The sequence below is a fragment of the Clarias gariepinus genome, chromosome 5 (assembly GCF_024256425.1).
Source record: "Clarias gariepinus isolate MV-2021 ecotype Netherlands chromosome 5, CGAR_prim_01v2, whole genome shotgun sequence".
Classification (NCBI taxonomy): Eukaryota; Metazoa; Chordata; class Actinopteri; order Siluriformes; family Clariidae; genus Clarias; species Clarias gariepinus.
Window position 1 is genome coordinate 27,091,860 of NC_071104.1, and position 27,748 is coordinate 27,119,607.

General features: G+C 36.7%; 2 protein-coding genes across 2 annotated transcripts; one reads left to right on the top strand and one right to left on the bottom strand.

Annotated features, from left to right (window-relative positions):
- The first annotated feature begins 1,182 nt into the window (after positions 1 to 1,182).
- ccdc93 (coiled-coil domain containing 93) lies at positions 1,183 to 12,362 on the top strand. Its single transcript, XM_053496195.1, has 23 exons — positions 1,183 to 1,315; positions 2,989 to 3,102; positions 3,218 to 3,312; positions 3,674 to 3,785; positions 3,955 to 4,053; positions 4,719 to 4,775; positions 5,028 to 5,128; positions 6,100 to 6,136; positions 6,239 to 6,337; positions 7,422 to 7,472; positions 7,590 to 7,676; positions 8,652 to 8,765; positions 8,901 to 8,963; positions 9,156 to 9,229; positions 9,360 to 9,441; positions 9,550 to 9,624; positions 9,913 to 9,984; positions 10,060 to 10,168; positions 10,323 to 10,405; positions 10,772 to 10,809; positions 10,993 to 11,077; positions 11,180 to 11,293; positions 12,028 to 12,362. The coding sequence occupies exons 1-23, from the start codon at positions 1,232 to 1,234 to the stop codon at positions 12,082 to 12,084; spliced, it is 1,902 nt and encodes a 633-aa protein (XP_053352170.1). The 5' UTR covers positions 1,183 to 1,231; the 3' UTR covers positions 12,085 to 12,362.
- On the bottom strand, positions 12,297 to 21,925 carry ddx18 (DEAD (Asp-Glu-Ala-Asp) box polypeptide 18). The gene is made up of 14 exons (XM_053496194.1): positions 21,778 to 21,925; positions 21,139 to 21,327; positions 18,670 to 18,846; positions 18,429 to 18,564; positions 18,214 to 18,314; positions 17,478 to 17,677; positions 17,162 to 17,276; positions 16,902 to 17,041; positions 15,542 to 15,703; positions 14,758 to 14,910; positions 14,556 to 14,669; positions 14,391 to 14,447; positions 14,107 to 14,284; positions 12,297 to 12,913 (listed from the first exon to the last, which is right to left on the bottom strand). Exons 1-14 carry the CDS (start codon positions 21,881 to 21,883, stop codon positions 12,768 to 12,770), a joined length of 1,974 nt encoding a protein of 657 aa, XP_053352169.1. The 5' UTR covers positions 21,884 to 21,925; the 3' UTR covers positions 12,297 to 12,767.
- Between the last annotated feature and the right edge of the window lie 5,823 nt (positions 21,926 to 27,748).

Below are 27,748 nucleotides of genomic sequence, written 5' to 3' on the forward strand. Positions count from 1 at the left end.
GATATAATTATCTTTTTCTGCCATAGTAACAAATATTTTGTATACAGTGCCAACTTTTATATTTCAATAATGGAATTTTACATTCATAGTAATGAATTTCAACAAATCTTTTTCTGTTATTTTCTTCACATTCGGATTTAATAAATAAAACACTGTCATTTTAGTCAGTTTATTAGTTCGTTTTTTTCCCCCCGTTTTATTTTCCTAATATTTTTAATGGGTTTATTCTGCCTATAATTGGCATTTATTTACATATTTTTTGTTAAGTTTGTTTATACTGTATGTCTTTTTTTTGTTAACTGTGAATAGTTAATTATTTAATTTATGTTTTCACACTTTTCAATATTCTTTTAATATTGTAATTATATGAGAGAGAGAGAGATTGTATATATTTTTCCTCTTATATATGTTTTTCCACTTGGTTTATGTCTACAGTCTAGATGGCATAATGGTTTAGTGGTTAGCCTTGCACCACCAGGGTTTGATTCCCTCCTTAGGTCTGTGTGCATGGAGTTTTCATATCCTCCCCATGGTTTGCTGGGTTTCTGCTGGGTACACCAGCTTCCTTTCACATTCCAAAGACATGCAGATTATGCTAATTGGCACTCTCAAATTTCCTGTAGGGTGTGAATAAGTTTTTTATTGTGCGTATGTGTGTCCTCCGATGCACGATGCATTGGCACCCTGTCCACCTCCTAAGTCTCCTGGGATAGACTCCAGGGGCCCCGAAACCCTGTACACAGGATAAAGCAGTATAGACCATGAGTGAGTGAGTGAATGAGTATACAGTCTATATAAAACAAACATATACACTGATCATGAGTTAAGGTTCTTGTGCTTCTGTACACTTTTGTTTTGTTGTTATTCTTATTTATTTTCTGTAGTTAAAAAAACAAAAATAATGTTTGCACCTACAAACATTGTTTTGTTTTAATTAATGTTCTGTTCTGTAAAAAGATACTTTAGTAATTTTAAGGGCCTAAAAAATACAATCTTTAAATTATTTTTAGGATAGAATATAATTTTCTTTTTCTGCCATAGTAACAAATATTTTGTATATTTTGCCAACATTGCCAATTGTATACATTGACGGAAATAGATGAAATCGAGTAGTAAACAAATGATATTGAGTAAGCAGCTACAGTATGTGACCAAGACTTGGTTAAACAGTAATGACTGGAGCAAACCTCTCAGCCACAGCGGGCGTGTCACGTGATAACTCGGATCCAATATGGCGGCTTCCTCTGTCTTTCAGAGAGTCAGAACAGGCTCTAAAATTGGTGCTCAGTACGACCAAGAGGGGAACATCATCCAGGTATGGGTGTTATGTGTTTCAGAAACAAATACCGAACAGATCCAATGAGGGTTCAGTTTATTTAATTTATGCGTCTGTTCTGTGCTGTCATATCTAATGTTGCTAGCGATGTAGCATAACTAGTCACTGCTACTGGTTAACGGTGCAGCTCAGTAGCTGAAGTAATCAAAATGCTAACAGTCACCTACAAGTGCCTACAACTACTGCTGTTCAAAATTATTTTTCGATTGTTTTTATCGAACGTTGCAACCCGTGCCAAATAACAACGTAAATTGTATGAAAATAACACACCCTCATCATGTGACTTCTGCCTCAAGCAGTTCATTCAGGATGTGTTCCCATCCAGCCCTCACTCAGTCCTTAAAGAGGACCCAAATGGTGTCTGGATAAAAGTATTTGGCTAAACCTGTTTAGCCGATGAGTGAGATTATACATGCATACTGTGCATAAATCACACATTTATACTAAAAGTACAGCAGTATGTGCCAAAATATACAGTACTAAAACGAAAAGACAAAATAATATTACTTTGTTGCCATCTGTGAATTTATTTTTCCTGAAAGAAGCTAACAAACACACTATTGGCATATTAATCTACCATGGTATGCATTTCCTGGAGTGTGTTAGTGTTCGAAGTGTGTGCAGCAAAGGATGCTGCAGACTCCTGCAAAAGGATACTATTTGCTTGCGTAATGTGGGAACATGTTTTAGCGGATATTCACAGTTTAACACACTCTCCTTTAACTTTCCTCACAAGTAGGCATCAGGTGGTGATTGTGGGAATGGGACGGGTATGGGAAGGAATAGTTCTGGCACCTTTTTTAAACCTGGTCTTTATTCACAACCACGTACAGTATGAGCGGTAATAATATTCAACTCAGGAGACTCATTTCCAACAACAAATGCGCAACACAACTTCCTTTTCACTACTGGGAACATGTGTGTCTGGAGCTTTGCGCATCCATGATGCAAGAGTTTTAGTACTGTGTATTTTGCAGCATACCAAATTATACAATTACTGTTGTTCCTATCACAGTACTGTTATTACTTCTGCCTGAGAACTTAAGCTCTAAAGCATTATTATTAGGGGCACTGGTGGCTCAGTTGGTTAAGGCTGTGGGTTACTGGGTTACTGATCGGAAGGTCGGGAGTTCGAGCCCCAGCATCGCCAGGTTGCTACTGTTGAGCCCTTGAGCAAGGCCCTTAACCCTATCTGACCCTGTGCTCTGATCCCAGTTTCCTAATTTGGATATGCGAAGAAGACATTTCACTGTGCTGTAAAGTACATGTAACAAATAATTGAATATTCTTCTTCTTCTTCTATTATTGCCTTAACCAAACACCTGTATTAGTTTATATTTCGTGCAGCTGCTTAACACTGCTGACCTTATTGTGAGACCACATAACCCCACAGAAAGCCATTAGAGTTGTTTTGTAGGTGACTGATAACTTTGTATGTTTGTTAACAAATCTCAAATTAAGTAGACCACAAGATGAACCGGAAACAGAAGTTATTTTTGTTTGTTCATTCATTTAAATCAAATGCACAACAGCTATCGAGTCTCAGATCTAAATCCAGTGCTGATGTACCACTGAAATTGAAAAAGTATGAAAAGACAGAGTTTAAAATTAGATTATTCATTTATTTGTTATTTGTTGTGGATATTGAACAGGTTGAGACACGTGAAGATGAGGAACAGAGCATCAAGCTGGCAGAAATTCTTGAGCTGTTGTTGGCTGCTGGGTATTTCAGAGCACGCATCAAGGGCCTCTCACCGTTTGATAAGGTTCAGTCACATGTTTACATTTACTCAAGCTTTCTGGACTTAAAATATACCACCCGGCATTTCTTCTGAGACACAATTTATTATTTTATTTTTTTATTCTTACATGTTCGCACAGGTGGTTGGAGGCATGACTTGGTGTATCACAACATGTAACTTCGACGTAGATGTAGATCTACTTTTTCAAGAAAATTCCACCATAGGACAGAAGATGTAAGTTGTATTTTACATAGCAAGACACTGATAAAGTTCAAAATATGAGGAATGACATTTCAGGTCCAGGCAAGAAGGTAGTGTCTGACCATATTTCATCACTTTTCACAGTGTGGAGTGCATTTAAAAATAGTCATCAATCATCATCTCAAAAGCTTTCACCCTCAGATTGTGATCAACCCACCACCATTTATCTGCAGGACTTTTTTGTATTAAAATAACTTTTCTTAATTTACCTGCAGTTTTGGGTCAGAAATATCTGCTCAAGTGTGGATATTATGGTCTGAGCATTCTTCTGTGCTAGTCACAGAGGCCTAACTGTACTGTATCAGGTACTTCATATTCTTATTTTTTTTTCCAGAGCTCTGACAGAGAAGATAGTTTCTGTGCTACCCAAGATGAAGTGTCCTCACAGACTAGAGCCACATCAAATCCAAGGCCTTGACTTTATCCACATCTTTCCTGTTATACAGGTGAATTTGAAGATGAAGATGACTATTATGACATCCCATAAGCAACGATGTTGCCAGTTCCATATTAGTAATAATTCTTGTTAATTAAATCTTTGACAGTTGGATATGAATATATATAATAAACACAGTACTGTACAAATGACTAAGTGCTTCTACCTCTTTGCTGCAGTGGCTGGTGAAGAGAGCCATAGAGACCCGGGAGGAAATGGGAGACTTCATACGTGCCTACTCCGTTTCTCAGTTCGAGAAAACACACACCTTTCCTGAGGTGAGAGTGCACTAAAATCCACATTCTTTTGTCTTTTTTTTTTTTTTTTGTAGTAACACTAAATTTGCAGGGATTTATTTAGTAGATGTTTTATGTATTTTAATAAAATGTAATAATTAAATATCACATCAATAATTATTTCTTTTCTTTCTCACATCAATAATAATTATTGGTGTGAGAAAGCTTCTTAAATGGGGATGTTTCTCGATTAATTATGTGCATGAGTCTTGTTCGTCAGTGCTTTGTAACACTCAGTCAGGGCAGTGAATCCCAAAGTTGTCATGAATAGCTGATGTCTTTCTTTTTGACGTATTTAGATTAAGAGAAAGAACTAAAGTGAAGCCTGAGACAGAACGACTGTTTATAGTTGTTAACAATTCTTTAATAAATAAAATGCAATCTCTGTAGTAAGGGGAATAAAAGGATGCTTGATGATGATGCATACTGTTATTAAAAATAATCAGTTTCAGGGTGGCAGTGTCTTTGCCCTGTGCATCACCTTGCCTGTTTTTTGATTATTTTTTTTTAACCACTTGCCTTGTCATGTTTTTTTTAACATCCTCATCAAAATCAGACTGCCCGGAGCTTAACATTTAGCTTGCACATGATTGTTATCAGAGCTCTGCTTTAAACATATTTTGCATCACGAATGAATGTTCTTGCAGGATGAAGAATTTGAGCAGAGAAAACAAAAAGCAGTAAGAACAGTAGTGGATGTATCTGTGAGTATCTCATTACGGTTGTTCTCTATGAAATCACTCCTTCACATGGAATCTTTAATTGTACCTTTTGACACTGGGATTTTTTTTGGATGACACATTTCCTATATCAGTGTAGTTGCATTATATTGTTTGTAGTCTGTATGTTACATTTTACCGTGCATTACAATTGCCTATAACACAGATTTTTTTGGCTTGGCTAGTTGAGGAATTTTAAATATCCAGTGGAAGAAGCATAATCGTGTGTGTGTGTAGGGTGTGTATGCTCCTCAGAGGCGTTATAAGAGACAGGGTGATGCAGGTGAGCTGCTAGACGAAGAGTCCAGGGTCCACTCTACGCTGCTTGAGTATGGCAGGTAACAGACATGCACACATTGCTAAAATATGATAGGTATGCACATACAGACATTTATACAGGGTGGCCTAAAACTCTGGCTCTCCGCACATGTATACACTGAATCCACAAATGTTTAACATTAGTAGTGGCGATAATGATAAATGCAAGATGATTTCCTTTTTTACTGCATTGATTGTTCTGGCCTGATTCTGATAGACTTAAGGTGACCTCAAAGCAAAAGGTGGTATAAGTTCTGATTCTGTTTAATCTTCTGTTGTTAGTATTGAAGCATCTTTGGTCTGCAGTAAAAGGAAAAATATCCAATTACATGTACGTAAGGGGAAAAAATCTATAGATGCAGACTTTTGAGCCCCCTGTGGAGCGTGCCACGTCATTCTCCTTTTTTACTTACTCACTTATGGTTTATCTTTTTCTCATAATTTAGTTAATTTTCCTGCACTTCATTCATTCCCTCTACTTTTTGTGATTTTATACTTTATTGCAATCTTTGTCTTTACCTTGTAGTGCATAAGCTTTTTACTTTTTCTTACTAACCAGTTAAAATATTATGTAAAACAAAAAACACATATTTTACAATACACACTGTAATACAATTCTTTAAGTCTTTGTTCTGGTCTGTTGCACCTGTGTTAAAAACACTTCCAAAGATCTGACTGCTTCATCTCAAATCACTTTCAACTCACCCTCTTCTTTCATCTTTTTTCCTCATTTCATCAGTTCACGTCTAACCATTTCCCTCTACATGCAGTAAGTATGTGTGTTTAGTTAGAAGATTTCCAGTCCTTAGAGAGCCATACCTCTTGTTTTGTCTCTTTTTTAGCATACCTTTTTAAGAGAAATGCTCTAAAATATTATGTGCTTTTCTATGTACAGTGTCTAAATTATAACAACTTTTAACTTTGTTGTTACCAGCTTTCATGGTAAATTATACAGTTTTAAATTAAAGTGCTACGTTCCCTTTCTTGACAGGCGTTATGGATTTAGCAAGAACTCTAAACAGGACAAAGTGAGTATTATATCTCTCAATTTGTTGCGCAACTTTGTAAATAATAATTTATTAAGCAGCTATACTAAAAAGCAGTGTTTATTATGACACTTTGTTTTGCAGGCTGAAGAGAAGAAGCTCCTGTTGGTGCAGGGAGGTCCGAGTCTGCCCCCGGGCAAGACTGAAGTTTCAGAGGAGGAGGACCTACAAGCAGCAGAGGAGGTCAGTTACCCGCCCAAACAGTGATGTGATAAATAGCATTGATTTATAAGATTAAGAGAATGTTTTTTTTTTTCGGAGCACTCATCTACAAATATTTACACCTCGATAAGTTTTGATAATTGACTCAAAATTATTATTATTTTTAAATAACTTAGTACAGCAATTTACATATGCAAGAAGCTAATAAATAGAATTCTATTGCGAAAAATAGATGCTATTTATATGTGAGCAAGTTAAATTAAATTACACTACAGTTAGTTCTGACCGAGCAATCCGATTGGACTTAAGGCCTTCATCTAGAGATTTTAGTAACAGTATTGGAAAGTTTAACTATCTGTATCGCTCAACTGTCTGTTGTCAGAGTTGCTGAAAGCAGGTCTGTACGGTCTGCCATAGTAAGGAAAAGGAGTAGCTAAGTAGCTCTTAACACAAGGAATTTCAAATTCAAGCCCTGATCAAGGTCCCTACTTTGGGTATGTGACAATGGATTGACACCCTAGAGCACTAGCTTTCTATTTAACGCTATTTGGCGTTTAAGCCTGCAACCCGAACGTTAATGGAGCTGATGCACTAAAGCGGAATAAGTGGAAATACAAAGATAAACCTATTAGATTTACAGGACTGTCCACCAATTACAGTTTGCCTACGTAGCACCGGTAAGAATTTAAAACTTTAACCCCTGATAATTCAGTTGCTAAATAATGGTCGCCACTGTTGCATTTAGTTACTTAATTCCGCCAGTCATAGAATATGTGTTGATAGAGCAAAATAAACTAACAAATCATAATCTGTTGATAATAAATTTTGTTTAAAGAGCTATAATAAAAAAGCAATATCACACTTGTAGTCATGCTGTATTACTGGATTTATGTGATGAGTACAGGATTCCCTCCTGTGTGATATTGCTTAATTACCTTCTGCCATTTTAGACTGGCAAACATTATCACTTTGAGAGTGCCCAAATTATACAACGTTCATGAACACGTTAAAGATTTCTATCTGTATCGTTTTATGATGCTTATTATTGAACTTCGGAGCTCATATACTTCAATATTTTTAACGTTTTATTTTTTCTCTCTCCCAGCTCAGAATCAAAGCTCTCATGACTGGTATGGCTGCCATGGCAACAGAGGAGGTACTGAAAGCTTCATAGATCTTTTTGCTTTCATGTGAAAGCAGGCTCAATGTACTACTTTTATAGTACATAATAGATAACCCGAGCTTGCTTTGATTTTGTATCTGTCTGTTGTAGGGAAGGTTGACGGCTAACACAGTGGGGCAGATTGTAGGGCTGCAGTCTGAGGAAATAAAACAGATTGCTTTTGAATATGCTGAAAAGGTGAGTAGTCTGATTATTATACTCACTGCTAATGTGCAAAAAAAAATGATTATTATTAGGGATGCACCGAAATGAAAATTCTGGGCCGAAAACGAAACCGAAATTTTTGGATGCACTTGGCCGAAAACCGATACCGAAACCGAAAATGGCTTCATTAAAAAACATGTTTAAAATATTTTCTTTTTGTTTGTATTAAAAAAATGTTGCATATATGAGCTGTCCTCATCTGAAACTTTGAAGTGCTTCCAAACCGCCGACATACTCCGTGTTTGATGCGTAATGACAGCGCGAACGAGACGGGAGGATGGGAGAGGCGTGGCGACACTTTCGGCTTTTATTTTCGGCGCTTTCTTACGTTTCGGCCGAAACCGATAATGCTATTTCGGCCGAAAATTTTCGGCGGCCGAAATTTCGGTGCATCCCTAATTATTATATTAAAGTGGTGGTTAATACCACTACCAAGTAGTGTAGAGTCATGTGGAGTTTTAATTTTTTTTAAAAAAATTTTAAGCCATATTTTTGTATATTTTTAGGGGTAACACACTCAGAGGATAGTGCTTGCGTGAGCTTACAGTCTCTCGTGGCTAGCTGTAAAGCCATGATTAATGTGAGAAAATACCTCTTTTCCCTCCCCTCTGAGATAGCTCAGCCAATCAGCTTTCTCCAGGCTCTGGCTGCAAAAGGTTACAGATCCATCTGGGAATCAAACCAGCGACCTCTGTATGATAGAGCGAGCACTTAACCACTGCGCCACTTGGAGAGTACTCTCAATGATCAGTGGTTATGTTTTGTGGAAATGCCATATGACTGAAATCTTATCATTATGACTCACACATAACACACACTTAATAACCCATTACCCAGGCTTCTACAGCGATAATCTGTTTTAGTGAATTTAGACCCACCTGGATTTTATGTGGATAATGTTGTTTTGTAATGATGTTTTACATGGTTAAAAAGTATGTGATTCTGCAGGCAGAGCGCTCTGCTGAGGATCGTACAGAACGGTATGGCCCTGTGCAGCAGCATCGGCGCATGGTTACATCCCTTAACAAACAGATCCAGCAGAAGACTAAAGAACTTGAGGAGGTAAGACTTTCTCACACACACACACACACACACACACACACACACACACACATGCTGTTACTGAAAGATATTGATTAACAGCATGGAGTTCTGTTTCAGCTTTAGACTTCGGTTTGTTTCTTGCTTTTGTTTCAGATGCAAGCAAAGCAACAGGAAATGAAAGCAGCATGCGAAGAGGCCAAGAGCAAACTCACTGAGGTAACATACTGTAATTGTATAAAATACATTTAACACATTACTATCCAAGGTGTTTATTACTCTTAATATATACTGTACAGTATTATATTTAAGAGGGAGGCAGAAGGTGAGATGTCTATTACTTATGCTAAGTATTTAAAAGGGGAACTCGGATTGTTTATGATGGTACTTACTGGTGTTTTGTGTGTGTAGGCGAGTGAAATGGGTGAGCAGTTGGAGAAAGAGCTCAGTTCGTTGGCAGATGTGGAGGCTCAAGCTGACTCTGGGTACAATTCCTGCTCTGAAGTCTTATTTTAATAAAGCATCATTGTCTCATCAGTTTTAAACAAGGTGGAATGATTGCTCTTTACCTGTACGTTCTGGTTTACGGTGAACTAAAGCAGTTTTCCATTGCAGTTTAATTGAGAAGCTGCGTGCTCTTGTGGCCATGAATGAGAACCTAAAACAGCAAGAGCAGGGGTTCCGCACACACTGCCGTGTACGTAACGTCAGCTGACTTGTATTCCATATGTTCTGATTATTTCTGAATGACGGACAAAAAGGTTTTGTGTGTCAGTACAATAATTGCACTCCTCTGTGTATGTAGGAGGAGATGACACGGCTACAGCAAAGTATTGAGGACCTAAAGGTAGAGTTTGGAGATGAGGCTGATGATCAGAAGGTAATTAAAGCAAGCTTTCATAGCGTATACACTGTACGAAAAAAAGTTAACTCTTGCTTCATAATTCTGTCTAGAAGAAAAAAAATCTCTGTATGTATGTACAGTATTATTGATCGATAGACAGACAAAGAAGACAATGATTACAGCATGAAATGATTAAAATAAAACAATAATTCTTAGGCTGTTTAAGTACACATTCACACAGTATACATTCACATTGTTCTTAAAATGTTTGTCATGAACTTCACGTTCCTTTTTTGCTCCACTCTGGTCTATTGTGAATTTCAGGAAAGAAGTCGGTTGATAGATCAGCAGTACAGCACCGACCGGGAGAAGCTGCAGAAGATCCGCCTTCTGATGGTAAGACGTGGAGAATCAGCATTTACTCTTCAGACTGAAGGAGAGTTTCTGCTTATTTAATGTTATCCCCTGCAGGCCCGGAGGAATCGAGAGATCGCCATTCTGCAGAGGAAGATTGATGAGGTTCCCAGCAGAGCTGAGCTTACACAGTACCAGAAACGCTTCATTGAACTCTACAGCCAAGGTGTGTGTGTATGTTGGCTGCCAACCTTGCTTCATGATTTATGCATGAGCTTGCTTTACATTCTAAGCTCAATAGCATTAGAATTACATGGTGTTATTGACCCTCATTGGTAAACTTCAATTGGAAATTAAAGATTTTTTTTTTCTCCCTACAGTTGCGGCAACACACAAAGAAACCAAACAGTTCTTCACTCTCTATAATACTCTGGATGATAAAAAGGTCTACCTAGAGAAAGAGGTACAAGAAACTGTTTTATGGTTTTATTTATTTATTTATTTTTTTTGCAAGGCCCGGGAAACTAGCATCTGTGATTGTTTTGTAATGGTCAGTGTTGTTCTTGTAGAAACAATGTGCCTGTATAAATGTAAATAATTGGTGAATAATCTATTTAACATATACACATGAAATGTCTATTGAACTATTTTAAGATCAGTCTAATAAGCAAATTCAGACGATGTTTAATCTGCATCAGATTTAATCACATTTCGGTCTTGTTTTAATCATTCACATATGTTCCTAGATAGCATATTTTGTGCGTTTCCTGGGAAGTGTTTAGTGGGATTCTTTTAGGCTTAGCTCTGTTTGACACTTTTTCTTTCGCAGGTGAATTTACTCAATTCCATCCATGACAACTTCCAACAGTGAGTATCAAAGGAATCACATCAACATTGATAAGCATTATCGAGCAGGGTAACAGTTTCAGCTATATAAATCAACATATACCAAAGAAATCAATTGACCATTTTATCTGCTGCTGTTATTGAGAAGTAGAAGCTGGATGTGTCCCCCCATGTGATCAGTGTCTTTGTGTATGTGCTTTTCAGAGCCATGGCATCATCAGGAGCTAAAGAGCAGTTCCTTAGGCAGATGGAGCAGATAGTGGAAGGAATTAAGCAGAGTCGAATAAAGGTTAATGAGTTAAACTTTATACTTCTGCACAGATGTTGTAGGTATTAACTTTGACTTGGTTTTTTTTAAGGCTGTGGTAATGCATTTTTTACCCTTGTGTAGATGGAGAAGAAGAAACAGGAAAATAAGATGAGGAGAGACCAGCTTAATGATGAGTATCTGGAACTGCTGGATAAACAGAGACTCTACTTTAAGACTGTGAAAGACTTTAAAGAGGTGGGAACTGTGCACTGCACATTCTTTAAACACTGTTTGGCAGTGAAATTCACCTTATATCAGGGCCATGCAATTTATCAGCATTGCATGAAGAAAATCAGAATTCTGTTCTTGTGTAAAATTAGGAAGTGTTATGACATTTAAAATTTGTCATGACATAATCCTAGGCAGCTCATGTGAACTAGTGTGAATTTACAAGGTATAATAAATAGAACTTGTTCCTAATCACCTTGTCATAGTTAGACTGAGACATGTTTATAATTCACCCTTTGTGTTATTTGAACAAGCCTTGAGCTTTCCCGTGATTATATTATATTGATATGCCCTGGTGAAATGGGCAAAGGAAAAGGTTTTCTGTAGCAGATACTTTTGCAGAACGTACAAATCATGAACAGTAAAACCAAACTGCAGCTATGCTTTTAACATTTTGACAAATTAATAGCCCTTGAACTACAGCTGAATGGTGTACTTTGCAGTGTTTTCACTGCAAGGCACTTTGCATAAATATGCTTATAAATCTAACCACTTGTTCATTTTGATATTAAACACACTATACACTGAGAGGTTTGTAACTAAAAATTATGGAGATTTCTTTGTACAGATAACACGTGACCTAAGCACCTTCTTCTGCAGCTCATTTATTAACAGTACTGTAACTCAGTTGGTATAAAGCAATACAAATATATATCTCCCTCATGTATATTCATACACACACTGCTTCTGCTCTGTTCTAGGAATGCCGTAAGAATGAGATGCTACTTTCCAAGCTGAGAGCAAAGGGAGCATCCTAACTGTTTTTTTTTTTCACTATTACCTAAGAGCTGTGGACGTTTAATGTTGTATACACAAACTAATATTCCAGTAGTAGGAAAGGTAACAGCATGCACCTGACTGGGCTCTGAATTATATTTATAAATCTACCATGCATACATGTTGACAGACCCTGTTGAGCCTTTTCTTAACTTCTACAATGCCAAGCATACTTGCACATGTTCCATGTAAATTGTGATACCACCATAGTTTATTTTGTAAAATGTTTACACAATTAAATAAACCATCATGCATTTAACATTTATTTTAACCAGTTTTTGAACTCCTGTCTCTGAAGAATTCCTGCTATACAGTTATTTGAACATAACTTACACAAAACTTTATAAAAATATTTAGAATAATGCAACCTTTAACAAATCATCTGTGGGTTCTTGAAAAGATGTTTAATCAGTTGCGTACAAACTTCTAGAGTTATGAAAAATTAATATACAGATTATAAAGAGTTTCAGTAGAATCTAGCATTATAGATTCTCCACACAATTATGTGGAATGGAAGCAGACAAATTAACTATTTCACCAGCTTTTGTGAATAGGCATACAAAATAGACAGGAAAACACAACCACAGGCAAAGATGGGAAGAGTTGTCTAGCCTGAAGCATTTAAAACTTATTCAAAAACACATTTAGGGAGGAAACGGCAAACTCAGCGGGAGAACTGTCTGCGGTCTCCCTTGCCCTTGTTAACATGTTTGAAGATCTTAGCCTTATGCACATTCTTAGATTTTTGGTAGCCGAAGCCTCCACCTCCTCCCCTCTTCTGAAGCTTTACACCTTTACTGCTGTGAACATCTGAGAGAAACATGTTAAGGTATATCACAGACCACTTCAACAATACTTTTAATTCAAAGGAGCATTAAAAAAAAAAAGTAGTTGCAATTTTAAAAACTCGATGTGTAGTTCACAGAACATTTTCAAATCAACAGTGCAACTATTATTGGATTGTTAATTACTCATAACTGTGTAAAGTGCTCAGTGAGAACATGCTACAGCATAGAAAAAAATATAGCCAAATGATTAATGAAGATGAGCACGGCTTTCTGCATTAACCTGTTCCATTATGACCATAGGACCAAAGAACAAACATTTTTAGTGAAACTACTAGATTTAGTCTTTAAGTTGATTACACCACACAATGCGGTGATTAAACTTGTGAGAAAATGATTCCTCATTCTCCTACAACCATTCTTAAAATTTGCAACTAGGAATATACCTGTGCCATCAAAAAAAAAAAAAACCTAACTGGGACAACTTGGTCATTCAGTAAATTCAAGGAATCGGCTGACTTATGGGGCAATAAAATAAAAACTGCTGAGACTAGACCTGGCCATTGAGGCAACACCAGATCAAAGCTTGTACAGTGGGCACTATGCACGATGAGTGCATCATTTATCCTTCTTACCCTGACACACCAAGTAATTCTGCAATAGGGTCAATCTGGACTCTTCAGACCATATGACTTCTGTATTCCTCCAAAGTCCAATCTTTAAGCTCTCTATCAAACTGAAGCCTTTTTTTCCAATTAGTTTCACTGCTACAACACAATTAACCACCCATTTAGTCCCAATCCTGAGTTCTTGTCACATGGTGCATGTGGAAACCATCTTACTTCAATATTAAACCTAGTTGTGATTAGTAGGGTCAATTTATTTTACGATGCACCTTCATCAAGTGTTTAGGTGATCTCCATTCATGATTTTATGATCATATATCTTGAAAAAATGTAAAGGCTCAGCACTATCCTTCCAGGTATTAAAAATGTGTTGTATAGTTCTTAACCCAGTTGGAGTAATTTTTAATCTCCTTAGTTTTCTTTGCTTGATGTAAGCGATTAATTTGACCCTAATATGTAGTATTCCTCAACTTTTCATCATTTTATGTTGGTGCAAGCCTAGAATCATTTAGGTTTTTAATTGTACAAAATAAATTATACACAATTTGTGATGAGAATAAAAACACAAAATAGCAAAATATTAAAAGGATACTGAGGTCAACATAAGGTGGTACTTTGAAGCCAAACGACAGCGCCACCTGTGGCAGGTCAAGTGTCTGTACATTGTAGATCTGTTTGAGGGAGTGAGAATCGTACGCTCTCACATACGACTTGTATGCCTCCTGAGCTGATTTATGCAGGTAGTAATTCTTCTCGATCAGCTTCTCCAACTGACAGAGGAACATTAACAAGCTTCTGTTAGTAATTCTGATACTGGATGGGATCAGTTTAATAAAACACTTTAATGCTTTATTTAAAGTAACTAGACAGACTCACCTGGGATTGAATATCTGAGATCTTACTCCAAGAGAATTCAAACTCGCTTAATGGCACCTTGAGGGGAAACAAAAAACATGTAAAACAAGCACATGCATCTGAGAAATAGCCACTGTTGTAACTGTTCAAAATATTCAAGTTACTTTCAAACTATATTAATGCTACCTTGGCCTGTTTGAGGAACCGTAGAAAGCCGAGCTCTTCAGGTCTGAGGATGAGGAGGGCATGGCCTCTGCCATTAATACCTCGAGCAGTTCGACCCACACGGTGAATGTATTCCTGACAAATTTAATTAATCATGGTAAATTAGCATATTATGCATGCCCAGAGTAGCTAAAACATGTATTGTTTGCCTTTGATGTTATACCTTAGGGTCATCTGGTGGGTCATACTGGACAATCCAGTCCACCTCAGGGATATCGAGTCCTCTGGCAGCAACATCAGTGCACAGCAAGATGCCAGAGTCTGCATTACAGAACTGGAAAAATGTGGTGGTTCTCTTTGTCTGCTTCTGCTTGCCCTGTAAAAACACAAAAGAACAGTTACGTATACTCATTTTCTCAATGCTTTTATCAAAAACAGCTTACATCTGAGCAGTTGTGATGAAGGATCACAGCGCCTAATATGCTGAGGCAAATAAGCCTGAACCTCAAAACAGCACTTTTACCTAGCATGATGCATACACCGTTTAGTAATAAGGAAAACTGGTATTTAGACAAACTTACATTAAACTAAAATGCCACTTATGTTAGCTGACAAATCACCAAACATTTAAATAGAAAATAAACTACTTTTACTTTTAAATGTAAATATAGTGAACATTAAAAAACAGCCCTTACGGATCACAATCCTGGCTGACACCACACCATAGTCACAAATCACCAGCTTAAATAGACTGTAGACATCAGTACTTCCTTACACACAGTGTGTCATAAATAGAAATAAAACTGCTACAAGAGAAAAGAGCCTCTTGAGGCAATTCAGCTTCTCCAGCAGAGGTTGTAGAAAGAGTTTAGAGCAGTGGCACCTCAATAATGGTTAAGGGTTTTGAGTCACTGATTAAAGGGAATGTGTTTCAAGTCCCAGCACTGCTGTGTATTCTCTGTATTTGTGTAGCCTTTTAGGTGTACGAGATCTGCAAAACAACTCACATGGATGGCCATAACAGGCAGGTCGATATAGTTGAGCAGCTCATAGTGATACTTCACAGACATGCAGGATGAGAAAAACACCATCAGCTTCTTCTTGCGATTCTTCTTGAGGAATGTAAAAAGCAGCAGGAAGCGCTTCTCTGATGGGCAAACCACATAGCCCTGAGGCAAAATACAAAATTTACCACAGTCAAAAAAAAAAAATACAAGCAATTCAAGTACACAAGTAACACACAAAGGCAGCATTCACAACACAGTATTTTACTCTGATAAACTCCACTATACCAGCAGGAACGATAAAGGACATGTTGATTAGTACAATCCAAACAAATACTTTTAAACCAAGAAAAGGGGGGGAAATAGTAGGGCTGGGCGATTTGGCCATTTTAACTCGATAACGATTAATAAACGATTATTTTTTATTTATTTTTTTGCCCTCATAACACATAATTGTGCTTTAAGTGTTAAAATAAACTGGTGGTGTTACCTTTGGGCGTCGAAACTGTTTTTCTACAGTATCTACATCTGACTTCATTTTGTTCAGTGTCATCCTTACTGAAGCCAAAATGTGTCCAAATAACGGAGACTGCATTTTTCTTTAGTACAAGCTGCTCTTGTTGCTCCATGCTCGACATGTTGGCGAAATAACCTAACAAAGCGGGGTCACGTGACTCCACACACGGTAATGTTTTTAAAGGGAAAGTAATCGAAATAATGCACCTGGGAAAATTCAGTCGATTATAGGTTCTAATTGTCGATTTCGATTACTCGCCCAGCCCTAGGAAATAGCATTGATACAATTTTCTGGTTATTTACTACATTCAGGTCACCAGCTGACTTTATTTTGTTTTCACATGTTGCTGCTGTGCCTAGAACAGCTCCACTGAGGCAACCCTACAACATAACACTGCCTCCAGCAGGCACGAGGCATGAGGGGTGCATCGCCCCATGCGCTTTCTGTCCTACCCTAATGCACCGGGAATGCTGTGCAAGAAGGATCAAAAGAAATAGGGTCAATCTGAAATTAGACCACATGACCTTTTTTGATTGCTTCAAAGTCCAATATTTATCTGAATTAGCCTTACAAACAAGTGGTTTTCTTACAGCCCAAATTCCAATTCTGAGAGTTCCTATCACATTGACGCATTGAGGTGCACTTCTTTTCACTTTTAAAACGGCTGATTTCTACCGTCGACTGTTTACGATGCAACTTCAAGTGTGATCTCCAATTGCAAATTTTTTTTCCTGACCACATTTGTTCTGGGAAGTTGACAATTCTGGACTATGCTTAAATTTCATCACGCTAAACTGCACCTTTTTCCTGTATTCCTGAACAGGTCCATTATCAGAAATATTTTACCTGCTCGAGTCCTTCCACAGTGGCTGTATCCTTGTTATCGTCCACTCCCACGTACAGAGGCTCTTTCTTCAGAGATATTCGTGCCAGATCCTCCACCTTCCTTGTCTGCGTAGCCGAGAACAGCATGGTCTGTCTCTTCTCTAAGCAATGAAAGTTATAAAAGCATAAATCAATCCACATATAATGTCAAGTTCTGAATCAATGGTTATTAGAGGCAACTTAAATCCTAAAGTCTGTTTTTGAAAGCAAGATAACCTTACTTGGCAGCAGTTTGATGATCTGTTTAAGTTCTTCTTCAAATCCCACCTCAAGAATTCTGTCTGCTTCATCAATAATCAAACACTGCAGATTTTTATACATGAAGCCAGAAGTGTTCTACAGAGAGGAAGACACAAACAGGCAGGGAGAGTTAATCCAAGGACAGACTATGTCTCGTGTTGACCTCCGGGATAGGCATCCTTTATGTTTATTTTAATGCTTGATGTGCAAAAATTCTGATGAAGTAAAAATTATATACAATTCATAATCCTAGTGCAAATTTGGAGAAATTAAGATCAATGTTAACACTGCTCTGACCTGTAGATGGTCAAGAAGTCTACCAGGGGTGGCCACCAGGATGTTGACTCCATTACCAAGCTTTTGGGCTTCTGCTGAGCGGTTACTGCCGCCCATAATGAGGCCGTATGTGTGCACATGGTGAGTCATTAGCTCCTTCAGTACTCCATATGTCTGCATGGCCAACTCACGCGTTGGGGACAAAATCACCACTCCAGTACCTGCCAAAGAAAAACAGACAATTCAACAAAAATAATTGTTTTATATAATTTAAAGTGGTAAAATGTTGCTGTTCCTCTCTAATCCTCCAGATGGCGTGCTCTACAAATACTTGCACAGCACAGCATACCATAAGATAGGAGAAAAATACAGTTAATCAGGTAAAAGGCATAAAGAAATGTAAACCGATGTTGATCCCATTTACTTTGGAAATTTGATCGGAGAAAAAAAAATATATATTTTGGCTGTAAATATACTTTACATAACTGCCATGGAAACGCATACACTGTACTTAAGAATTTGGCAGTTCTGCTACTGTAACTGTACTAATGATCAACCAATGCTTTCACACAGGAATAAGGCAAAACACCGGATAAATCAACAAATTAGCACCAGATAACTAAAGAAAGCACAAATATTTTCAAAATAGGTTTTAGGATTTGGTTTTATTAAAATAAGTTTTAGGAGAGTTTTAGGATAAACCTTTCATTTAAGGAGTACTCATCAATGCCAGGACACAGTGTTTGTGTCTACTCACCATTTCTGGGCATGAACTTGAGTTTATAGATGAGTTCAATAGCAGGAATCAGGAAGGCCAGAGTTTTACCACTGCCAGTTTTAGCAGCTGCAAGAACGTCTCTGTAGAGAGACAAACAGTTCAATGATATGGCTTCACTTTCCCAAATCATCTAATGAAATGCATAAAACAAATAATGAAAATAATTAGGATGTGATGCGTTGCTGTAAACTCACCTTCCCTCCAGTAGAGGGCGTATGGTTTTGTGCTGAATCTCAGTCATGGTTTCAAATCCCATCTCTTTAACACCTTTGAGTGTGTTCTCACTCACAAGCTCTGCCAGAGATGCAAATGACTGGTCCTCAAATGCTCCTGGGGAAAAGGGAAAAATACATAAACATACAGACCAGAGTGCAACAAACTGTCAGGCAGGCAAACAAACATCTTACACACAGTCTAAAGGAGGCTCTGCCACACCTGTCAGACCAGATGGAAGCTCTGGTAGATCATCCTGCTCGTCCTCATCATTTCCATCTTTCTCGGCATCCTCTTCATCTTCCTTAAATTCCCCTTTTAAACTTTCTTGTTCCTCTTCTCCCTCAGAAAGCCCAGCACCATTGCACTCACTGGTCTCCTGTTTGACCTTTTTCACAGCTAGAAAATAAGTTATTCATCATGAATAAACAAGGAATACAGTTAACTGATTTCTTATAAATAGACCACAAATTATCTACAGTATTAAGGTTTAAGGCACTTATGAGTCCATGTTACGAACCAAAGTGCAGTGGATTAATTTTGCAAAACAGCAGTGTCTGATGTGTTATTTAATTTGTACCACAATGATTTGTCAAAATCAATAGAGATAGCTCTAACAGGCTAGCAAAACAGCAGATATAAACCAATGAGAGCAGCTAATTTGTCTGTAGCTTTTAACTTGCATATCAATGTCTATGTCCATTTCCTACCTCAAAGCACTGTTTAAGCTACAGGTGACTCTACTCAAGAGCAAAATGTTCCATCCCTTAACTAGCATCAAGGGGCACTCACACGCTAAAATCCTTGTCTTTAATGCGACTGTCCTACTATACTTACTTGTTATAACATGCAGCATATGGCTACGTCAATGAATAACAAATAGAAACTTTGCACCATATGTTTTAAAATAATAATAATAATTAAAAAAAAAAACACTTCAGTCACTTAGTGTTTGGTGAGCCAATCATGGCTACTCATTAGTAGGATCAGTAAGATAAACCGCTCTTTGTTTCTCTCAATTATTTTTGTGATAATGCTTTTAACCAGTTTATTCTTTGCAGAGTAAGGCTCAACCTTTTTGAGAACTTCTGCTATAGGTGGTTAAGTGAGGGTCGACTTACAAGATTTACCTGCTGCCTTTGCCGATAACCTTGCATACTCAGATTATTCGCACCGCGTTGTTCTAAACCAGCGAATAAAGTTTATTGTGTTAAAGTTTTGGGCAGACCTTCCCTCACTTAGTTTTGCTTTGGGCATCATTTAAAGTGACTAATAATATGAAACTAGGTAATATTTTTAGACTGGCAATGGCATGTTGATATGGCTTGAATCAATTCATTTGCATCATCACAGTAGTATTGGTTAATGTAATCTACCAGTTGAGAGACAACTGATCTGTAAAAATTAAGTGATTGATCAGCTGATTAAAGAGTGCACTATTGCATTTTGAAGGGCGTGCAAAATTTCCTTTTTTTTTTTTTTTTATTGCTATTCCTAAAAAGTTGTTTGCTAATAGTTATGCACAATAGCAACAAACTGTTTAAAGGCAACACTGGAGGATGTCATCGCAAAAAAAAGAGACCAGAATGAGCAAAGGGTAAGTGAAAGAACATCAAGTTGTCCAAGCAAAATAAAAATAAATCAAACCTATACCCACCAAAATAAAGTGGTGATATTTATGCGTCATTAAACAGAGATACACAGTGCTGCAGACTTTAGTCAATACGCACCGCATGGCCAGTCATGTTTGTGGCAGAATAACGGCATGCACATTACCATTATTCTAAGGTTTAACTCATGAACCCCTTTCCCTATCCTTGATTTTGTTATAATTTTAAACCCTTAAAAAAGTTTAAGGATAACTGAAATTTAGCCAGTTTCTTATAACTTTAGTTTTTTCACTTAAAAACCAAACGCAGCATTGCAACAATACAAACAAACATATACAAAGGTTTAACGTTTAAAAGTAAACAAAAAAACAACAACAAAAGCAATGAGGCACGTATCTTTGTCAGCCATAGTTATTCTTTCTAAACAAACTTAGCAAATAATTCACTCCTACCACACGGGATGTAAACAGTGTACCACCTGTAGGGATTTAATGATCCTTAAATTCCTCCAAAGTTTAAAAACTCCACCTGACAGTGAGAATGCGTGTTGAGTGGTCGCATGCGGCTTCTAACGTGTGCAAATTTTGCACAATTTATTACTGGTGAATGAGCCGAAGATGATTAGACAATACATGAATCTCCACAGAAAAGAATCTCGATTCATACTTTATAGATTTTTCCAAGACATTTGGACAAATATGTGCTTACTGTGTGTAAGATTGCCCAGAAGCTGGGAGACAACAAATAGCTCGACATCACCTCAGCCCAGAGTCGTTTTAAGAGAAGAGCCGAATTAACAACCTCCTAAGTTTAGCAAACCTGTCGTCTTTTGTTTTGTCAAGAAAGCACAGATGTATAATAAACCAATGTTCAATATGGTTAATTATAGCTAATGACTAAACAGACAACAGTTATATACACTTTATATATTCATATTTAGTTATATCTTTTTAAGAACTAAACTTTTTTTAAGGATCATTAAGATGTTTAACAATGCAAATGTTTATAGCGCTCCAGCTGTGTATCTTCGTTACAGACTGTATTATGTGACTGTAAAAATAAATATATAAATAACACTCACAGATGTTGTTAGGATCTCCAGCTTCGTTTAGTTTCCTCTTCTTCCTTTTCTTTTTCTTCTTGCTGCTGCTTGGTGTGCTGTTGTCTTCCTGAGAGGATTCATTCTCCTGATTCTGGTCAGCCAGCTCCTGCCTGATGTCTGCAGCTGGAGTCTCTTCAGTCGTCTCGTCTTCACTTATTATTCTGGACTCTGTTAGAAAAATCAGAAATCACAGAAAGTGATTCAAACTAATTCGACTTTCAATAAAGCTGTAAAGAAATACATTCCTGTGAGTTTTACAGAATTACACATCACTGCTCTCCATCCATGTGGAAACTGTTCAGCACACAAACACCAAGAGAAAGTAACAGGTTTAGGATATTTAACACGTGATGACATTTAACACGTGAGTTCACACTACTAACTTAACTGAGATCAAGCTCGATTACAATAAACGTTGGAGTTTAATTGAGCAAGTCAGCATTCACAATACAACTGCGTGTCAAAATAGTCCATTATATAAACCCTGGTCAAATATCTAACACTGCACAAACAACATAACTCCTATGTGTGTGTCCATGCTAACACGCTTCCTGTGCTAGCTCAGCTAACCATCCAGACACAAGTAATACACACATAAACCTCAAACACATCACCTACCGCTCTCTTCCTCCTGCTTCCGCTTCTGTTTAAGCTTGCGTTCTTTATTCTTCTCATTTCTTTTCTGAATTTTCTTCCGAAGAAGCTTCATCTGAAGATCCGCCATGTCTGCATGTACACACACACGTGTATGAGTGAACGTGAGAGGCTGGGGTCCTTCAGTAAACACTCCTACTGGTCGGTTTTCCCCACCCGTATTCCAACTTATGCGACCTCGTAGTGCCTGAGTGAAAAGAAATAAGGAAAACGTCTGCCTGAATAAAAAGTATATATTATTTGCAATTATTTGCTAAGTTTGTTTAGAAAGAATAATTATGGCTGACAAAGATACGTGCCTCAGTGCTTTTGTTGTTGTTATTTTGTTTACTTTTAAATGTTAAACTTTTGTATATGTTTGTTTGTATTGTTGCAATGCTGCTACAAATAAAGTGAATATATATACTTTATATACAGTATATCCTGACACCTGTGTGCTACCATTACCTGCTCACAGTATGACAGTATGACCTGCCTGTGAGGAACAGCAATAAAGAATGCCAAATAAACACACTCTGTCCAAACTGAATTTCTGTTATAGTAATTTTGTAAATTTGGTTTATTTTATTGTAAGGTATCCTTCTTTTTTCTCCTTCTCTTTCCCCCCTAAGTAGTTGTGTATGTTTTAGCTTCACTACTGTTTACATCATTTAGCTTCACTGTTTACATCATTTAGCTTATATCACTTCACTTCTATCATTTAGCGTGTTTTTCAGTGCTGCTGCAGAACTGTAATTTCCCTTGAGATTATAAAAGATTCATCTTATCTTATCTTATCTTATCTTATGTTTTTAGGGCCCAGCACTATGACATCAGCCCTATTACGTCATTATGTGTGTGAAGTGCCCTCTTGTTTTTCTCGTATAAGTATTTGTCTCCCCAGCATCTGGGGCTCTTATCTTATCTTATCTTATCTTATTATAGTTTTGGAATAACATTGTAGGTAGAGAAAGTGTAACTTTGGGTGGTTATGACTAAGGCAGAGGTCTTTTAAGAAAAATTAGTGCCAGCCAAAATCATGTTATCAAGAATCCAAAATACATTTAGGCAAACAATGTGCAAAGAACATATCTACAATGTACAGTATAGTTAAATGTCCCAGCGATGTTACTTTTTATTATCAACACTCGTGGAAAGCATGTCATCCAATCAGATTACTCAAGTATAATTAAACACAAGTTTAGATGAAGAGTAATATTACCAAAAAATTTTAGCCTCACACAGCACATGCAGTACAGTATATAGACTCTGTCTGTTTTATCTTCTTGTTTTTTGTGGCTTTTAAAGAAGTACTGTATTATTATTATTAGTAGTAGTAGTAGTAGTATTAGTATTAGTATTATTATCGATAAAAAAACACCCAAAGAAGATCAACTGATCATTAAATAGTCATGTTTCACCATGTTTCAAGGTCTCTGCATCTTTCACAAATTAAATTCAATTCCACCAAGTCGTGGATTTCTTTTCTTTTTTTATGGAAAGAACAACCACATGGTGGCAACATTTCATAATTAACCCCTGTGATGACCTGGGAAACCTCTTTACAGATATTTCCTAATATAAACTTGAGTTGCCACTGTTGGGCCCTTGGGCAATAATGTGATACAACTTTACAAACAATTGCAAAACCTTGCTTTTTTTTTTTTTATTTTTTACCCAGCCACATCTTATCCTTCAGGTTTGTCAAAAATTTGACTCTTCTGTATGTTTCTTTATTTCACCACAGAAGATCAACCAGTTTTATATATGTAATCAAAAACAGAGAAAATCATATCTTATTTTAATTAAACTGAAAGATGCTTTGCCTATGGAAAACACCAGTACTGCAAAAATGTAAAGTATTGTATATTTTCAGTGAGAGATAAGTTCTCACTTTATTTACCTGCTCCATCAACATCAATCTTTTTTTTCTTCACCTGAGGCAAAATGGCTATGCTAAATTATCCCAAGGTGATAAAGTGTGTGTGTGTGTGTGTGTGTGTGTGTGTGTGTGTGTAAGAGTGTAAGAGTGTACATAAATTGTGCCCTGTGGATTTTTGCCCTCTGGCCAGTGTTCCCTAAATGATCCCTCATAATGACCCTGCACAGGATAAATTGGTTGGTGAAGACAACTGCCTGCCTGCCTGACTGGATGACTGAATTAATGAATGAATGGATGTCTTTAATTCAATCATTTAAACATTTTAGAACCTAAATAATCATGTGCTGGGGCAGGTGTATCGCAGACATTTAGAGTGCTTAAAAAATAGCAATGAAACAATATGTAAATTTAGCTATGTGCAATATGTCCATGTTGCTAACCAAAAACCTCAGAAAAGCATACATAATTTTTTTATACATATCGTTAGGCAGACTGACTGTATTTGATGCTGCGTTCATTGAACCAACTCCATACCCAAGATGATCTTTGCATGCAGATCACCACACACATATTACTTTATAATATACCACATCTACAGCCGTAATGTTCATATGACCAAAAGCAAACAAATAAAACATTATAATTTATCTGTTTTTATTATTTGTTTAAAGATTAAAAATAAAACACATTGACATATGTATTGTAGTAATTAAATTTTTTGGTCAGTAACTGAAGTGTATGAATCATATTCTTTCATTTATTTTCTCTCTCTCTCCTTCTGTCTCATTTTCCTAAGAGCGCTTTCAAATAAAGGAAGACCCCTCCAAGGACAGATATATTTGTTTTATTAAAAAGATGATGTGGACTGGAAAATGTGTTACCTAAGCAGATGAGAAAAACAGCAATCTAAAAGTGGTGGCTTTCAGGCTGCTTATTCAGGCAGGTAGAAGCAATGAGATGGTCCCCATTAAAGTTATTTATACTTTGAGCTCTAGCTTTAATCCTGTGCTCAGAGAGTCTCCGAAGGTCTGAAGTTTTTATTTTCCACCATTTGCTTAGACAGCTTTGAGGGTTGTCCTTGCAGGAGGTCTTATTTAATGACTCCTCAATCTAAACCATCAGGGAAATCAAGGCATAGCTGTTACTTTAATCATTTTCAAGTTAAAAATTGTTTATTTGGACACTAAATCAGATAACAGGAACTGCGGCATAAGATAACATATATCTACGGTATTTAGCAAACTGAAAAAAATCATGTGCTGTGATGCATCTCAGTCAGAGATGATGTTGATTATTTTCCTACTGTATAATAGCATGTGCCAATGTTTTATTCTTCTTATAACCCAACAACTAATTTATTAACATATACTGTACATATATAAAGATTATCTACATAAAGTAACCTATGCAGTGTGCAAAAAATTTACTTTAAGCTACAGATCATCAAATTCTGTTTCAGGTGAGCTTCACATTACCGTTTGTATATTTCATGGAAGTTGACCATTAAGAAAAATCAGCAAAATGAGAAAAAAATAAATAATGGTTAGTGCAGATTTATATGTGAAAACCATCTAAATGATTTTAAAATTGTATTTATAGGTATATCGTGAAATGTACATACTGTATATACTGATGTCTAACCACAGTATTGTTGTTGTTGTTCTTCTTCTTACGGGAGATCCTGTTAAGAGGTTGTGCATACAGTATGGAGTAGCTATATAATAGAAAAACAGTATATATAGTATTTTAACTATTATCACTGACCTGAAACAGTTGTAAATTATGTTCCCCATGTCTTTTTGCTGTGGAGGTTAAGTTCAGGTGCTGATATGTTTCTCCAGCAAGAAATGGCACAGAATTGTAGCAGTTTGCAGTATTGTTTCTGCTTTAAAAAAATGGAGTATAAAGTAAGTGTACTCTAAAAGTCTATTTAAGACATGTTTTAAAAAATTCTTCTAATATTATTTATCAGATTAGGTAATCGCAACATGCCTTAGTCCAATGTTTAGAACCATGTGCACAGCAAAGACACAGCAAAACCTTGATTTCTTTTTATATACAGAGGTAATTAAAGGGTCATCTTTCAGGACGATCATTGAAAACATGGTTAAAATGTGCTCAGCTCTGTCATGAGGGACCAATAGTATTGATATCCTGCCTGAACTGGTTACTGGTGTTATTTTATGAGATGCTATTTATAGATTTAAAACACAATTCAGTTTCCTTATTTGTGTGTCTTTGTACTGCTGGAAAGGGTTTAACTAAGGTAGCAAAGGTCATTTGCCTCTTTGCATAAAATGAGGACTAATGTTTTTTTTATGGTGAACTCTCAGGAAAAGTACAAAAAGCCCTTTTGACATAGAAAAAGAAACGACTTTTAAAAATCAGTTACAGCAGAACCTTCAGATGAACATCACAAAATGCACTGGGTGTTTTATATAAGACAGGATGGCAGGATTATGTAATAAAAAGGAAAAATTTTAGGAAGACTTACTTTGCAGGGGCACAAGGTTCGGGTTTATTTAAAAAAAAGTGAAAGTCATATTTCACAAACCAAGCACTGTATATTTAACAAAAATAATGAATGTTTTTATGAATTCTTTGTCAACCGTTGATGGCATTAAGACATCTTTCTTAGATACAGTGATCACAAATATTTGTCAGAGCCTCAATACAAACAGGAGATCAAAAGAAAAAGTGCGATGATAGAAGAGCTTGCTGCCTGCTCTCATGACATAGCGTATTACATCAGAAATGCAATATAATTATGAGGTTGTTATGTCAACTAACAAGCATCTGACAAAAGTAGCAATTCTTTTAGTCTTCCTAATCAATTATATGACTGCAACATATGAGATATCCTGGATATCAGATAACTTTCATATGATTTTTTGACATTAAAAGCAAGTGAACAGCAGCTGATGCACATTAGTTGTGTATCCATGCTTTTTTCATCCTATTGTAATGACCCAGACAGGATACTTTGATTATGATTACCATCTGGTATCTTGTGTTATTATCTGTGTAGAGTTTATGAGCATATTTTTCCTGTTTTCACATGGGTAAGTAGACTGACTACTCAAAAATGCCCTTTTCCGTAGTAGGAATTTACATGGTAGACTGGATTAGACCTTTATAGGACTGGTGGGTCTTGTACGTGACATCCTAGCTTTTATGGTTGTTCCAGAAGGAAGAAGCAAATAATTCTGTCTTGTGCTAGATGAAATGTTTTTTTTAAAGTATCAATCAACAGTTGAACAATTCAGAGTTCCACAGATATGCAGGATGTATAGCATATAGAAGCTAGATTTATTCATCTATTTATTTATTTGATTAAGTTAGCACACTTAGATATTTGTTTCTTGTATTTTGTTTCAATCCCATGGCACTACAATCTCATCATCAAATGCTCCTGCGAAAATGTATTTGTAAAAAATCGAGATAAGGCGAATATGCATCTTAATCGAAAAGCATCATGAAAGCACACTGAACATGTACTTCAGTTGTCATCCTTTGCCCATAAATACACTAGGTCAAGTTATTTCAATATGCATGAACACTGCGGGGGGGAGGTGGTTTCTTCCTTCTGCAGACTGGCTATTGCAGTCCATTCATCAAAAGTCTATGCGTATGTGTAGATGGCTTGAAAAGATTTGTAACTACACCACAAGCATTTCCAAGTCATAAATATTGTATATGGCCCAGCACTGGAGTAGAGTAAATAGATTGAACACGATCCTGTGGTCCGAGACAGAAACAAGCTGTACATTAATCACATTCATGAAGATTGGTATTTTATATTTGTGTCTCTGCAGAGACATAATGCATTGCAAGAAACATGAGACAAGTCTGTAAAATAAATGGGAATGTGGCACGTGGGACACAAATAAAGGGACCCAGGCCATTTTCAGTTTTAATGTGTCTGTATGTGCTGATGTGGTGAGGGGTTCAGTCGTACTCCTAGAACCACACATCTCAGCTTTTTAGACTGGCTGCTGGCAGATCAAACCAACAACATGCAGAAAACTTGATGCACTCACATAAAACTGTCGTTCGGTTTAATGTTGGCTGAAG